We start from the raw sequence: 16925 nt of genomic DNA, 5'->3' as shown, positions 1-16925 counted from the left end.
AAGATTCACAATTGTCAAAACTACAAAAAGTACATAAAACTGTAAGCAGTGCATTTTTTCTTGTATTAATTAAGTAATCGATCATATAAATTAGGTTCATAGATTATCGTTAATTATATATAAATAAATTGTTTCAGCCTGTGTATTATCCAGTATGTTGTGGTGATTGATATAATAAACAAAGGAAATAAAAAATTGAAATTTACAATCGTATCGCTTTTTTCTATGTCTTTGTTTAATGAATTTAGCTTGTTTTTTTTTTATTTGACCTCTTAAAAACACATGTTTAGGTATTATAAAAATTGTCAAAAATAAGGAAATGTGGTGTGCTTGCCATCGGAGTAGAAAGCAATAGTAAACTCAATAATCATGCGTTATTACCAAGTATTTTGTCAGTGAAAAAATCGCAATACTTGAAGTAGTCACCTATAAAAATCATTGACAGTTCAAACAAATGCAATGTTAAAATGTTAAAAACAATTTTACCATTTCTTAGCTCATGGTCGTACAAGAAATTAATTCATTAGTTTCATTGTTATTTGCATAAAGATCAACGAAATGCATAACAAAGGACAGTTTATCAAGGTATAACACAAAATCACTATGAATGTATGGGAAAATGTTAAAATAAATCAACACTTTAACTGCTGTTCTTCATCTTAAAGTTACGGTAAAAACATTCAACATATTCGACATGGAATTAACCTTCGTACATCACTGCACCATTACTGATGCTGATATTTTATATCAAATTTGAAAAATTCTACAAATTCTGCAGGATGATTCTACCATCAAGGTCAAACATGAAATCACCTATTGTCAAATGAATAGTTTTAATGATTTAGTTTAGTAAATTTAGGATGGACATAATGTGACTATGATTTAAGTGAAAAGTAAAATAACAAAACTTCGGAACTCTGTTGAAAATTCAAACCGAAAAGTCCTTTATCAAATGCATGGCAAAAACAAAATCGCTAACACAACAATCGTGTCTATTCGTCCGGCAAGCCGAACGAATAGTTAAAAATCTCTATTCGTCCGGCCATTCGTTTTGAGAATCGGAGATCGTGATTTATATTTAAAGATGGCATAAAGAAAACTAGAGAGAATGTGATTGCTTTAAATAAATTTCTATAGGAGTGATTCGAGAACAATAGCGTATACATGCTAAGTGTGAGGAATAAGCCTGAAATCAAAGTGAAATTGATGAATTAACCCCATTTATACCTTATGGAGACAAAACGCATACGGAAAAAAATTCTACATCAAACTTACTTGGATGCATTATTTTTTAGTTATATACTACAACGGAGATCTATGAACATGCACTGATATACCTGGACTGGGCCCGGAATATTACACCAGGGTTGGGATATCCCCCCTTTTTCTGTTGTATCTAATATACATTTTTTTTCTAAAAAAAATACTACCGAAAACACAATCTTTCTTTTGGGGACAGGTTACACGTGCCTATCCTTTTCTCTAACGTCCTATGAATTAAAAATCGCGGGTATACATCAAATATTTTTTCTAATAAAGGATTTAGCTATTTTTTTCTATAAATAAACTTTCTCCTATACCTTATAAAAAAAATAGAATAAAAATATGGGGTCACCGTTCATTTAAGCTCACAATCTGCCTTCGAAAGCATGCATTTTTGTTTAAGTAAATTTTTTTCTGTTGAACTAATGGAAGAAAAAAAGGTAATATCAAAATAAAAAAAAAAACTAAATTACATGCAGGAATCGCTTAAATTTTACAAATTTTTAGTTTAAGTACAGCTTATTTGAAAAAAAAATATAGGTCACCGATGTGTTAAAAAAAAAATATTTCAATTTTAATGCCAAAAGAATGCCTTTTTTCACCAAAGGGAGATAATTTGGAGCTTTATCAATGATATAAACATTTTAAAAGTCATCTGGGCCAAAACGAATTGATTTTTTTGTCGATTTTTGTACCATATATTAAAATGATAACTAATAGTGTAATAAAAAAAATTGTAATGAAAAAAAGGTATAAATATTTGCTGAATTTTTTTTACCCACGAGCCTCCTTAAATAATTACTTTAAAAAAAGTTCACAGAATATATAAATTCAGGATCTTTTGGAATCATAGATGTCTAATGAAGCCAATAATCATTGACCCGACTATCTACCTTACAAAAAAATTATAGGCAGAACAACAAAAGAGAGAATCATTTTTGCACACCCCCTTCCCCCTCCCCAATCCCCAAATTCCTTAAGAATAAAAAGAAATCTGAATCAAATGTATATATATAGTAAAAAAAATTATTAGAATAAGTTCATTTTCATAAAACGATGTTATAGACAATATATTTTAAAACTAACTCCCCGTTACAATAATAGGTGGAAAACGGCGTTCCGTAGGTTGGTATATAAATACAACATATATACTGGTCGTCACAGATAACTTTAATTTCCGTGACCTATTATTACCCTTTCAATACAATGCACCAATTTTGTTTTTGTTTCTTTGTGTTCTATTTTCTACAGTTCAATATTAGAAATGCAAACGAAATAACAAGTAAGTCTTAAATCATTTTCATTATAAGTGATTTTCTTTCAATTATCTTGATGTAGTTTGAACTCTGCATGAACTCTGAAGACAAGTCTGTAGCTACGACAGCTCGTTGGTGTTAAACTACATCAGCATGATCAGTTTGTAAACTAGAAAATTAAGTTTATTTTATATACCAATTGAAATTGTAATATAAACTATATATGTGTACATAGTATGACATCAACGCGATGATGGTTTTAAGATAAATTTATATTGAATATATTTATGTATGTATAAATAAAGGCAACAGTAGTATACCACTGTTCAAAACTCATAAATCCATGGACAAAAAACCAAAATTGGGGTAACAAAGTAAAACTGAGGGAAACGCATTAAATATAATTCATGTACTTAGCCTTGATCTTTTTCACTTTTACAAAATGTATTCAAATTTAACTAATATTATGTAGACTAGCGCCATGGGACATTGTTCACAACTAGTAATAAAATAAAATATTTGAAGTAAAAAGACAATAGAAAAAAACGAATTATTAATATGCTTAAACCGTGCATTTACAGTCATTTGTCATTCCATTACTTTTTATAAATACCAAGAATAAGAATAAAATACAATAACTGAGGTGCAAATACCATTTACCTAGTATTCATAAAGACTCTACCGTTCAAAAATTTATATGTCCCTAGTTTCATAATGGATAGAGCCGACAATAGTTTCTTACACGTATAAAAAAAACACAGTACTTTACTTTTGTTCCTTGTAAGTTGCATCACCTGTTAGTATAGAAAAAAAATGTCTCTTTAAAATGAGACTGATTCGTCAAAAATAATATAGAATCATTATGTTCATCTAACCTCAATCGAAAAAAAATGAAAACCGTGTCGTCAGCTAGTTTGAATGTTTAAGCATCGTATTATAAAAAAGATTTGTAAACAACAAAAAACATACTGTATCTCTATTTGATTAAATGTCTGAATATAAGATTAAAACAAACTTCATCTTCTATTTACATATTTTATCCTCGTACACGTTTTAACGTTTTGTGCTCGTGCCGGCAGACAAAGCGATCAACACACTCTGGTGGTAGAGTGACAGTAAAAACAAGGGGATGTGCTATGATAGCCGTTGAGACAAATGTCCACCAAAGTTCAACTAGAATAGATGTTAGCAAATTGCTAGTATATTTGCAACCGTACGGTCTTTAATAATGAAGCAAATCCCATGCCGTACAGTCGGCGATGAAACGTCCCGACATGAAAAATATCAAACAATTCAATCGAGAAAAATTACAGCCCTAATGTAACAAAACAATTTAGGAAAACAAACAATAACTGATATGAATCTACGACATCCACTGAACTACTGGCTCCTGGCTTGGTACAGGAAAATAAAGATTTTTGTGGGGTAACATATGTTTTTGAATGCCAAACAACATCCCATCCCACCACCATATCACTGCACCAAGCACACCCACACCTCATCCCCCCTTAACCATAGACAATGATGTTCCAAACATCATAATAACAAACTATAAAAAATAGTTTTAAAAGGCTAAACTGATTAGATCTAATACAAACAAAAACATCAAACAAAGACACAGATATGGGTTATATCCATTCTTCATCTCTAACAACAGAAAGACATAAGTATATATCTTGAGAGTACTCGCAGCTACTGACATCTAATTCGAAGCCAAAAAGAACTACTAAATCAAATCATATATCTAAGTATAAAGACCGGTTACTACCAGATACATCTAGTTCGAAGCCAAAAAGAACTACTAAATCAAATCGTGTATCTAAGTATAAAGACCGGTCACTACCAGATATCAGCTTAATGTCTTTTATGAAAGTTAATGGGGTTGTATTCTATGTAGTTGCGTACGTTAAATAGATAAACGGAATCGGTCGAGTGTAGACGAGTGGAACGCAGTTAGATGAAAGAACGAACAATAAATCTTAAAAATAATACAAATAGTCTAAGTTCAATTGGATAAAAATATCAATTTACAAATCTCTATTCATAAATAAAATTTCAAACTTCGACTTCAAATTTTATTTGGCTTTCCAATTTGTTTTAATTCCACCTCCACTGAAGAAGAGTCTTTAATGAAAAATCGCGCGACTGCCGTACCAAATTGTAACCCTGATATCCTTAATGAGTTTAAGCATCTTTTGAAAGTTTTACTTCTCATACAGACTAAACGCACCACCTAAAGTATCTGTTTTAGCTATATGGTTCTAATTACCTTTTTTTAAGGGACTTTGTAAATTCTGATATGTTAGGATTTAATAATTGCAGTAACCCTACCGCCTATCACATGCTACACTAATGGTTTAATGGGTCAATCCAGAACATAGAGTCGTCTACAATGGGGGGGGAGGGATTGATAGGTCCTGGGCTTTACTTGGGTTTTACGGATTTTCTGATGACCAAGACTTCAGAGATTATACCTATCAGAAATGTATTAGCATGGAAGTATTTGACATCGACTGTGGTTCTACTCACGTCAGTTTACAGTACAGAATAAGAACAGGACAATCTGTAGTTAGGCACTTGAATGTAAGTACATACAGAAATTTAGAGTAGATTATGTGAATTCTAAAATCAAATCAATTTTCGATTAGAATCTTTTAGCATAAAATCAAATCTTATATTATCTTACATATAAAAATAAGAAAATTGTATATAATTTCAAATTAAACAACTCTCATACAGACCAAATGGCCTAGAAGCTACCATCTATAGGTCACCGTAAGCCTTCAACAATGTGCAAAACCCATACCGAAAAGAATGCTATGTAAGGGTCCGAAATGAAGAAAACAATTAAATGATAAAACTATGAAACTATAACGTCCTGATTTATTTACGAAAACCAAGTTATATTTAAAAAATATGTTTTTACCATTTAGAATAAACGAAAAGCTCATTAAGTTTTGGGGACTCAAAGTTCCGATGTTTATTTAAATATTGATAAAAAGTAATTATTATATCGTAAAATATGTCCATATAGATGTAAAGGGCTACGCAAAGATAAACTTTTGTTATCAAAGTACAGGGCAAAAAATTAACAACAACACGTTATAGATTGCAAGCCTTTTTCTGGATTTTAACTTCATCAGGCACACTCATAGACAAATATTTCTCAAAAATGCGGTTTTCCAGATTTTTTCCCGGCATGGATATTCCAAAATAAACTTTGAACTTCAAAGTTGAAAATAAAAAATATCGGACATCATTTACTCCAAAATATTCCACAAAGAAGCGCACAAGCTTCAGGCCAGGGATGATGATACTCGCCTGTAATAAGAGTCCACATACAGTGGCATGAACTCAGTCTGATAATACTTCGTTTTGTTTTACATAAAATGCTTAGTTTTCACATTGTTATGCAGTTCTTTCCTCCGCAGGATACACGTCTAAAACATACGTATTCATGCAATGACCAAGCATAGAACATCCCGAAATTTTGTACCACTAATTCTAACGATAAAGAAAGTGTGTACGTTAATATATAGTTGCAGACGGGTACAGTGCATCAAGAATCGTCTTGATTGTCAGAATTGTAGATAAATATAAGTTAGAGAGTAAGAATACATGTGTTGGTAAGTGCAATGATAAGTACTACTATAGCGAGGTACAATGTACTATTCTTTCTTGAGGATGTTGTTGTGGCTTTTGATTTTTCAATTTTTTCCTTTAAGCAGATGGACAATTGTTAATTTTTTACCATCGAGAAAAATGTTATGATGTTACATCTGTAGCTCTCAAGATTGAAAGTTATTACAAAAAGACAATATTTAGCAGATGACACGTGCTAATATTTTTTTTGTAGTGAGTACAGCTCGTGTATGTAATAAAAATATTAATCTTCCAAGAAACACAATATTAAAGAATATAGGGACACAAATGACAAGAAATGCTTAATTTTCTTTGTTTACATATTTTCGTCATATTTTGATTGCACTTGTTTTATATTCACTGTGGTCTTCAGTTTTATAAGTATATGTATAAAAAGAAGATGTGGTATGATAGCTAAGGAGACTACTCTCCACCAGACACCAACATAGAAGTTAACAACTATAGATCACCGTACGATTTTCAACAAATAAGCTTAACCAAATACCGAATAGTCAGCTATAAAAGGCCCCGAAATGACAAATGTAAAATAATTCAAACGAGAAAAAGAACGACCGAAATTACATGCAAAACAATGAACAAAAAACAAATGTGATATATAGCAACAAATAACAACCTCGATGAAATGATACGATAGATACGCCGTCTTAGCTATAATTATTCTGCCTGATTCAATTGGTTAAGCATTTACATTTACATGATTTGGTAGGATTAGTTAAGGACTCATTAACCTTTGAATATCTTTTGATTTACAAATAAAAAAACTGAAAGAATTGTTGGGAATCCAATGGGATAGCGTCACTTACAACACACATACAATCCGTCATTCATCCAAATGTAAAGATGGGGAACAGGACACAACCGATACATTTACAGATCGAACATTTATTATAATTTACGAAAAATCTCATCAATGATACCAGGCTTATAATTGCCATGATACGCATGACGCTCGTCTCGTCTATAAAAGACCAAGCAGTGGCGAACGAATCCAAATAAGTGTAATGTCTAATGAAATACAAAGTTGAGGAGGAGTTAAATGCCAAACCGTTGTGCCAAATAATGCTTAGGCAGTCTATATCTTGGGGGAAGAAAAATTTCATTGTTTCAGTTAAATAATCTAACAATTCTTTCAAACTGCAAGTTAATGGAAAATAAACATTAATTACTATGACATTGCATGCTAACACAAAAATGACTGCCGTGTTGGTGTTGCGCTCGGGGACGAATTATACAATACAGTCAAATCGAATAAGTAGTCGTAACAAGTCTCAAAGATACCAGGCTAATAATTTACTCAACCATAACGCACGTGTGTTAACACTATATAAGGGGCAGATAATGTAAGGGAGCTATATAATGTTAATTCTTGAATTCTGAGTGATATAAATACAGTAGTAGGTCAGTAGTGGTCACAAATATTATTAATTCGTATATTTTAACAAATTTGATTCGTTTAGGGATAGTCACATGTTAAACTATATTTTCGAAGGTAGAGAGAAAACGGCGCATAGCAAAAAGTATATTGACCGGCAAAAAGCATATTGACCGGCAAAAAGCATATTGCACGGTTATTTTTAGAATATCTAAAAACCGATATACTTTGTGACGTCATGTAATGAATTTCAGGATATTGTTTAACGTTTTGAAACAAATGATATCTGTGATCGATTATTTGACGAAAAAAATCTTCAAATACATAAGATGTCAAAAAAAAAGTAAATGAAATTAGTTAGTTGTTATTGTCAAGGAGACAAATGTAAAATCTATAAAGTTCCAACAAACCTAAATGACGATTTTGATACAAACATGGTCGGAAATTAATAATATAACAAATTTTGCCTTTGTATGAGGTCAATACAGGATATATCGACCCAAAGAAGTATATCGACCTCGGACTTCGTCCTCAGCCAATATACTTCTTTCAGGTCAATATATCCTTGTATCGACCTCATACAAAGGCTATATTTGTATATTATTACTCATGAAACCCACCAAAATCATCAAATATGAGGTCGATTTCGATAATATCGTACTAGGTCTATATATCATAAAAATTGATACGGTTCTTCACAAACAAAGATTGTTCATGAAAAAAAACATGCCATTTGTGTCTACGGTTCCCGTTTTTTTTTTATATAGAAACAGATTTAAATATTATTCCCCCGTTTATTATCATAATTTAATGCTGTAAAATTCATGTGAAATAAACTTGAATCAGTGTATTCCTCGTTCTTTCAGACAACTCATAAGATAAGGGAAAAAACCATGTCACTGATGGTAAGTTATAATATATTATTTTTCATAAACTTTTACAAAATGTTTACAATTATTTTTTAATGCTACACTTAATTGGTTGATGTTCAGCAAAACTTTTTAATGTTAAGCATAATTCTTTGATGCGTTAATTGCATATTACGGGCAGATATATCAGATCTCTTTTTCCAGCACAAAATACGCATGTATGTAATGAAGCAATATTATTTCCATCTCAGAATAAAATTAAGAATGGAAATGCGGAATGTGTCAAAGAGACAACAACCCAACCAATCAGCATCAACAGCCGACGTTCATCAATAGTGCATTTAACTGAAATTGTTTACATATTGATAAATTGTAATATAAATATTCTCCAAATTTAAAATCTGTTTCAAGAATCTATTGTGTCACCATGGTCATTTTTATAGACTCTATAGATATTTTCATTTTAAGCAGAATATTTTTTTTGTATTTCTATGTATACATAAATGCGTCCATAGCAAAAGAGGCAGAAGGTAGCGTTTCTAAAACGTTTTTTCACAAAGTTTCATCGTTTTTTATTTGCACATATATTTGATTTCATTCTCTTAATAGAAAAACAATCATTTGTTTTGCAGTGCTAGAACATGGACCTGTCCCACGTCTTGCAGCAATCTTTGGTACTCTCTTTATTGTTGCTAACACTTTGTCGACGTTATAAGCGAACAAAGGCAAGACGAGATAGAATACGAAATGTAGAAAGAGAAGTGTACGGCATATAATATATGGGAGTGAATGTCTGTAACTGTCTTCATACATCGTCCGCCTCTCTTTTAGAAAAATTTGAATGAGGTTGGGATCTCATACCGTGAATGACGCTGCAGATGTACTCACAGTTAATTCAACAAAACTAAAACAAAGTGAACCTAAATAAATGAACATAGATGATCATGAGACTATATACATACACCATCATTATTATACTTATGAAGAAGATGTCCGTCTCGAGAAATAATTCCACCAGCCAATGTCATAATTAGTGATCAAGTTTTAGCACAAATGTCAAAAGAATGACTTCTCGAGAGAAACTACAGAACTTTGCATACAGAGATACAGGGAAATGCCCAGAGCATTTGTTTTACTGAAATGCATATATATCAGAAATGATATTGATGAATATAAACACGAGCGATGAAGCTGTCGTTCATTTAGTGCCATAACATATTGCATGTCATTCTTTGCATGTAATGTTGTTTAAATAGAGGCTTTGATAACATTCTTGGAATATATTCGGCTGAATCGTTATAATCATGCATTTCGACAATATTATGATCAAATTTGATTTAAAAAAAACCTTAAATATACTGATATATTAATACAATTTGTCAACTGATGTTAAAGGAATAAATAATCAAGATACTTTCAATATCAAATGTTCAAACTATTTTTTACTTCACAAAATGAAGATGCCGAAAATATGGTGGTTTGTTCTATTTTCTGTCAAATGTCAAGTTGCTTAATTAATATTAAAGCTACCTGCATGTATTTGTATACATCAATATGTTAAATGTGTTTACGTATTTTATCTGCAGATTTCTTTCTATATTTATCATAATCGAATGTTTTAGGGAAGGGAGGATAAGCGTATTTTGTTAACTGAGTAACCTTCTTTAAATAAAGATTCATGTATTGTTATCGTTATTATCATCATTAAATATTATTAGTTCACTTGGCCTAAAAGGTCGTGAGCATTTCTTGTTGTTAAAATTAGAAAGATCATATCATAGGGAACATGTGTACCAAGTTTGAAGTTGATTGGACTTCAACTTCATCAAAAACTACCTTGACCAAAAACTTTAACCTGAAGCGGGACAGACGGACGAACGAACGAACGGACGGACGAAAGAACGGACGGACGAACGGACGCACAGACCAGAAAACATAATGCCCCTCTACTATCGTAGGTGGGGCATAAAAAGCATTACTTTAACATGTAAGTTATGCAAATATTCAAAATCTATGATCCATGAATGAAGGTAAATGGCTGAACAATCTCCATGGAAATAAGATGTGCCAATGCTAATACAACTGATTTCCATATATCATGGAAGTAGTTCCCTTTAAAGAAACCTAAACACAAACAATAACTTGTAAAATAGGTAAAAGTTTCAAAGTCCATTAACCATGATGAGGGGTTGGGGCTTTATAAACTCATTGGAAATAAGACTTGCAAATGCCAATAAATGTGCATACTAAATATCATTGACTAAACATTAACAGTTCATCTTAAACTGATCTAATTACAAACTAATACATATATATAAACTAAGCAAATGTTTCAAAATTAATAGACCATGACTGAGGAGGCGGGTCAAATTTTGTCCATGGAAATGAGATGTGAGTAATGAATTTCTTACATAGTTATAAGACTTCAATAATAAAATGTGTCATGGTTTCCCAAATTTTATAATCAGAGAATGTTTCAATGGCTTTTAATCGCTAGTTTTTCAAGACTTTGAACCATGGTTAACTACTGGCACCTTTTAATTCATAGTCTTTTTAAAGTTCTTAAACAAAGTAAATCAATATCTAACTTGAATAGTTTTATTTCAAATCCTATCAATGATAAAGTCATTAACATTTTTTACATATAAAGTTTTACTCATAAACACACCTTCAATAACTAACAAGTAAAATTAACAATCATTGTATATACCATTAACAAATTGCACTTTTAAAGCCCTCGGTTATCTTTACATAACAAGCTATTTTAACATAAGTTTAAGGCCATAGTTGTATAACAATAACATAGTTCTAAAGAAATACAAATGAAACATTTTACTTTAAATATCTCTGCTGCAAGCAAACCAGGAATGAAATCACAAATTAATTTTTAAAAAGTATTTAATCAAAACTTATGAAAATATTTTTTTTTTTTTTTTTTATCATAACGGCTTTGTACATTGGCTGACTTGAAATAATTGTCTATTGAAATGTCACAGCAAACATCAACTATAAAGTTGACAGAACCTGTGCTGAACAAGCATACTTCACCAGATAGAACCAATTCATATAGTAATGAAAATTAAAAAAAAATTATTGTTTTTTTTTTTTGTGCTTCAGTATCTAAGAGACAAATAATTTAAGAAAATTTAAAACAATTCGCTCTTCATAATTATTTTGATGAACCTCACGAATAAATAGCCTTGGCTATAATTGATAAACCCTTTTGGAATTTTGGATTCTCAGTGAACTTCAACTTCATACTTTATTAGGACTTTTAACATTTGTGTTTCAAGAGTCAGTGATCAATCGTTTTTAGACCAAACTACATCTGAAATACACAATTATAAGCCTAGAATCATTCATAGCAGTTTAATTCTGTAAACAGATTATTTCATATGTAATTTTTTTCATGCAGTATACTGCAGTTAAAGGTTTTCAAATTTTCAGTATTTAATTGGTTAATCAGACTGAAGACATAAATATCATGCATGAACAAAGTATATCACCCTGTTGTTTTGTGAACACAAAAAATAATATATATTACTGGAATATACAAATAAATTTATAAAAATACTTAAAATAATAGAAACAGATATTAATTTGAAATCAGTGACATGATCTAAAAAAAAATTAAAATTATGTAATTAGTGAGGATACAAAATCTATTTACACATCTAGCAAAAGTGTAGGGATGTTAATAAACTACAGACTAATTAAATTATATTGACAATAATAATAAATAATAATATAAACAATCCACAATTGTAATATTTTGTATGAAATGACTTCTTATCTATAGTCACTGTCACGTAAAATTGACACCATGATTTTTGTCGAAATTATTTTTAAATATCAGTTGCATTCACTAGAGATCATATTTTTTGAATAGCGTAGGAAAATGCCATTCCAAATATCCACAACTGTCCTACCTTTTATTGTGTTTGCACTGTATAATCCTGACCTTCACATAATCCAAGATTAGTTTGAATGGCGGAATCCGAAATTGTTATAACCAGAAATGTTGCCGTGGAGATCCACCTGCTGTCTATTTTCTCATGTCTCTCGGAGCTGTTCATCATATTTATGCAAAAAAGCGCAGGAAAATGTATCATCAATGACAACGATATTACCGGAGAGTAACGAATGTTATGGAATAAAAGATCCTCATAGAAACCAAGATGGCGGTTATACAATGTAAATAATCTTGAAAATGTGAAGGTCAGGATTATACAGTGCAAACAAAATAAAAGGTAGTGGATATTTGGATAGGATTTTTTCCGGCTAATTGAAAAATATCATCTCAAGTGAACGCGACAAATAATTCATTATTTTTTTTTACATAAATCATTGTGCCAATTTTACGTGACGGCGACTATATATACCAGACACACATTTCATAATTGATGATTCATGTATCCTTTGTCCCCTACTTATTTAAACAAACCAAAATCTATTCTTGAGACTTTTAAAACATTATAAATGTCCTATTTTTGTTTTAACATTAGGATGTCCTATTTCTTAGAACTAGATTTATATGGCACAAAATGAAACACAACCTTTCTAGAAACACCCTTCTGACTATTAAATTGTATTTGCTAGACAAATATGATTAAAAATTTAAATCTATGTATTTGATGTATAACTCACAGGTTTTTTTCTCACGGAAATTCAATTTTATCTGAAGCTTTCACCTAATAACTTTTATAACAAAAAAAATTCTATCATTTTCAAAAGATAAAACCTGTATTTACATTTATAATTGAATTATCATTGTATATTGCAATAAATGACAACCACAATAAAAATGAGATGTGGCATGACTAACAATGAGACAAGTGTCCATAAAGGATCATAAAGGCCAAGGACAAATACGTGAATCATCACGGATCATCAAAGTACCTTCAACAATGAGCAAACCCATACTGTACATGATCAATACAGTTAACAAAACCTGAGCACCATTATAAATTAAGCACCTTATCTGTGTCTATAAATTATTACAATATCTAACATTTCCTAGCAATATATTAATAAAGTTATAAAATATACAAAGCTTTATACATAACAAAAATAAAAAAATAAAAAAATGTCCATGAAAATGCTACTGCCTGTAAATATAAGGCAAATTCAGCAGTTTTTCTATTTATAAAGAGACATGACTTAAGAACCGTGGAAGTGACCATACCCAAATTCCTACTTGATCTGTGTTTGGTGAAATAAGTCTTGTGGTTAACTTTCATAAAATTTGGTTGAGGCAAACTAAAGGTAACTGAAACCAATTTTTGGACTGATAGGGATCAAGGGTAAAACTAAATACCCGTCACTTGGCAGCAATTAATAACAAACAGACCTAGTTTTTAACAAGTTTAGAAAAATAAAAGCCATGTTAAATCTTATCATGCACATATTTGGTTGTTAAACCCCTGTTACTGTAGGAGTCAACAGTGAAAACAACATTAATGCAAAAATGAGTTCAAATTGACATTTATATTAAATTCTTTGCTTTCACACTAAGTTATGAGGTATTTAAAAAAAAGCCGTCTATTAACAATTAAAACTACTTCTGATATAAAGATATAACAATATTTCAGAATTTTTTCATGCAATAAATATCTAAGATACATATCATTAAAATATACTTTGAATTGCATTCTGAATAAAATATATATCTAGAATGAGCAATACCGTATATTTTTTTTCAAACTACATTATCTCAGTGCATGTATATAAAATAAACTTTAGTCATACCCTGACAGCTTTCTGTTTATAATTTCATTATAAGTAAGAGTATTACATTTTAATGTGAGTACAGAAACTTGTTTAAGCTTCTTGATTTATGGAATATCTTCTTTTGTCAGTCCAATTCCAAACAAATGATACACTCTCTTAGAAGACAGCAAAACTTGTGAAATCCATGTCCTGAAATAAATTACAATGAACTTATAATAATGTCGAAAAAAATTGCAATTAACTGTGTTTAAATGATCTTGATAACTATAACAAACTGCCTGTACAATAAAAGCACTTTATGCTAAATTTTCCCTTAGAAGGCAATCAGCAATCTGATTTAAGCATTAAATTGTGATGCTGTTATACCATCTTACTAACTCAATCCTATAAACTGATACATTTAACGATGATCTATTTTCAACTTAAAAAAAAAACCATAAGCCATTCAAAGTGCCTGTACCAAGTCAAGAATAAGCTCTATTTGCATAGTTTTTAATAATGGAACAGTGTGTTTTCTTGCTTTACAGGAATTCAGATATTATTGACTGCATTTGTTATTGCAATTTTGTCATTCTAGAACAAAACACAATTATTATTTTAGCAATATGGAGGATAATTCTGTTTCATTAATATAAACAAAATCCAAACTGTGAGTTTAAATTATTGTGATAACAACCGTGTTGCATTTTTCGTAATAATAAAAACATCACAATAACTACTGAATTTACAGATTCAAATCAAAATGACTGCTTTCAAGCAGGTCTTAAAGGTCTGCTTCTAAAGTAATTCTTAATTTTCATATATATTACTGTATCGAAAAATATTGTCAGACAATGAATGTCACTTTCTTAACCTTCATAAAATATTATATAGCAGAAAACAAGGGTGGTGTTGACCTGGCTTTAAGATTCATAGCCATATTATTTCTTCATACCACCCTTATAAAACACATGGAACTATATGGATTAAATTTATAGACAATGACTTAATAGATAAATAGAATGTAGGTAACAGTGACAACTCACCACAAGGAAATATGAGTACTCCAGGTTCCACATGAGATACAGTCTCAGTTAATTGAATATTACAGTTTCTGCAACTCCTGCAAGTAAAGGACTAGTTAATTTTCAAATTAAGATGCGACAAAATTAATGTTCTCAAATTGATGAATATTTTAATAAAATATTCATTTTTGTTTGTTTGTTTGTTTGTTTGTTTGTTTTTGTTTGGGTTTTTTTATTTTGTCATTTATTATTTAAGAAATTGAGATTACTGTACTTAAAAAATTTATGAAGACAACATTTGTATAGTAAATGCTCTAAATTTTTATTTATTGTACCATACTGCAACTAATAAAATAATTATCTGTTTTAAAGTAAATACATGTATCACTAAAAATCAGTAAATTGTGTATTATATGAGCATTAACAGCTTAAAATATCAAAGACAAGTTAGATTTTTTTCCTGGGGAAAATACATTTTTTTTTAAAGATTTAGTCATAGACACATTTCAAAAAGATGTGTCTAGTTTAGATGCAGTCACAAATTCAAAAGAACAATAGTCATCCACAAGAAAACATAAAATACAAGTTATGCATATTGAAATAAACTGGACTTTTTTCCAGCAAAAACTAATTAAAATGGCATATTTAAGGGTTCTTTCACAATCTCAAAATATATAAAATTGTCATTTTAAAAAAACAATTGGTAAACCTGTTAATTTTGGTACTGGTACCCCAATGACTCTCCATATCCTCTCTGTAACGTCTGCTGGTCAAACTGTGATCTGTAGTCATATAGAGCTGTAGAAAAGAGTAAAATATAAATTAAGAAGCACCATCATATATTCATTATTGGCACTAGAAGTCTGTTTTGGTTGTAGATAATGGATATCAGATAAGCAAGTAATGTTGGATAAATCTTTTTAACCAAGTCTCTTAGAAAAGATTATAAAAAGTTTGTGACAACATATGACCACTTAAACTATAAGTAATGACAATGATATACTTAGTTCTTCAACTTAACTTGACAATTGGTTATGGTTCTTAACTAAAACATATTTTTCAAAAAAGAGCAGGCTAATGCCGCTACAAAGCAGCACTCGCACCCGCAAAGTGGAAAGGTATTAATATAAGTTGCAAAACTTGTTTCCCAATCCACAATAATTAAATATGTTTAAATTAAAACAAATTTTAAAGAGATTTAAGATTTGCAATTAAAAAATACATCCATTGAGGTCATTGAAAATAATTCACATTCCATTTCAGGATTGTCCCCCCTTAAATATGATTATCATTTACAGACAACATTTAAACAAATACTAAAATATATATTACCATACTGTCTTGCTCTTCTACTCTTACATCTTCTGTAATACCTTCTTTCTGACTGTTCACTAAGAACTGTAACTACAAAATATGTAATATAAATATGAAAACCATGTTGTTGTTTTTATCTTTTTTAATTCAGACACATGAAATCTTTTAAAAGCATACTGAATTATAATATCAATCACCATCAAGACATATGAGTTGTATTTTACCAAAAATGGGGGAAAATCAACACTTTTGCTTATTTTATACTCCTATGCTACTTAAGTATCTTATTAATTATAGAGTTCTAAATTTCAAACTGAGAAGGTCACTTAATTTAAGCAAAGAACTAATATATTACCTCTGGCATAAGTGTATTGGGTTTCTTCGTCCATAGGTAAGAATCTAACTTCTCTAGTAAACTATGTGTAACATTTCTGTAAATACATATACATTTATA

The 16925-nt window shown here is 30.2% G+C and overlaps 1 protein-coding gene and 1 long non-coding RNA gene across 3 annotated transcripts in view; one reads left to right on the top strand and one right to left on the bottom strand.

Moving 5' to 3' along the window:
• The first annotated feature begins 3383 nt into the window (after window positions 1-3383).
• Window positions 3384-10053, top strand: LOC139481518 (uncharacterized). The gene is made up of 4 exons (XR_011654629.1): window positions 3384-5102; window positions 5951-6145; window positions 8421-8459; window positions 9056-10053. It is a non-coding gene; the product is annotated as an uncharacterized lncRNA (long non-coding RNA).
• A 954-nt stretch (window positions 10054-11007) lies between these two features.
• LOC139481515 (uncharacterized) overlaps window positions 11008-16925 on the bottom strand; it is a 34551-nt gene continuing 28633 nt past the window's right edge. For both annotated transcript variants that reach the window (XM_071264900.1, XM_071264899.1), the window contains 5 exons: window positions 16827-16902; window positions 16490-16561; window positions 15867-15955; window positions 15179-15255; window positions 11008-14342 (listed from right to left, as the gene is read on the bottom strand). In XM_071264900.1, the coding sequence (XP_071121001.1) occupies window positions 14278-14342; window positions 15179-15255; window positions 15867-15955; window positions 16490-16561; window positions 16827-16902 (379 nt within the window). In that variant the 3' untranslated portion in view covers window positions 11008-14277. The remainder of the gene's footprint in view (window positions 14343-15178; window positions 15256-15866; window positions 15956-16489; window positions 16562-16826; window positions 16903-16925) is intronic.

The sequence above is a fragment of the Mytilus edulis genome, chromosome 7 (genome assembly GCF_963676685.1).
Source record: "Mytilus edulis chromosome 7, xbMytEdul2.2, whole genome shotgun sequence".
Classification (NCBI taxonomy): domain Eukaryota; kingdom Metazoa; phylum Mollusca; class Bivalvia; order Mytilida; family Mytilidae; genus Mytilus; species Mytilus edulis.
This window is presented reverse-complemented; position numbering and strand designations above follow the sequence as displayed.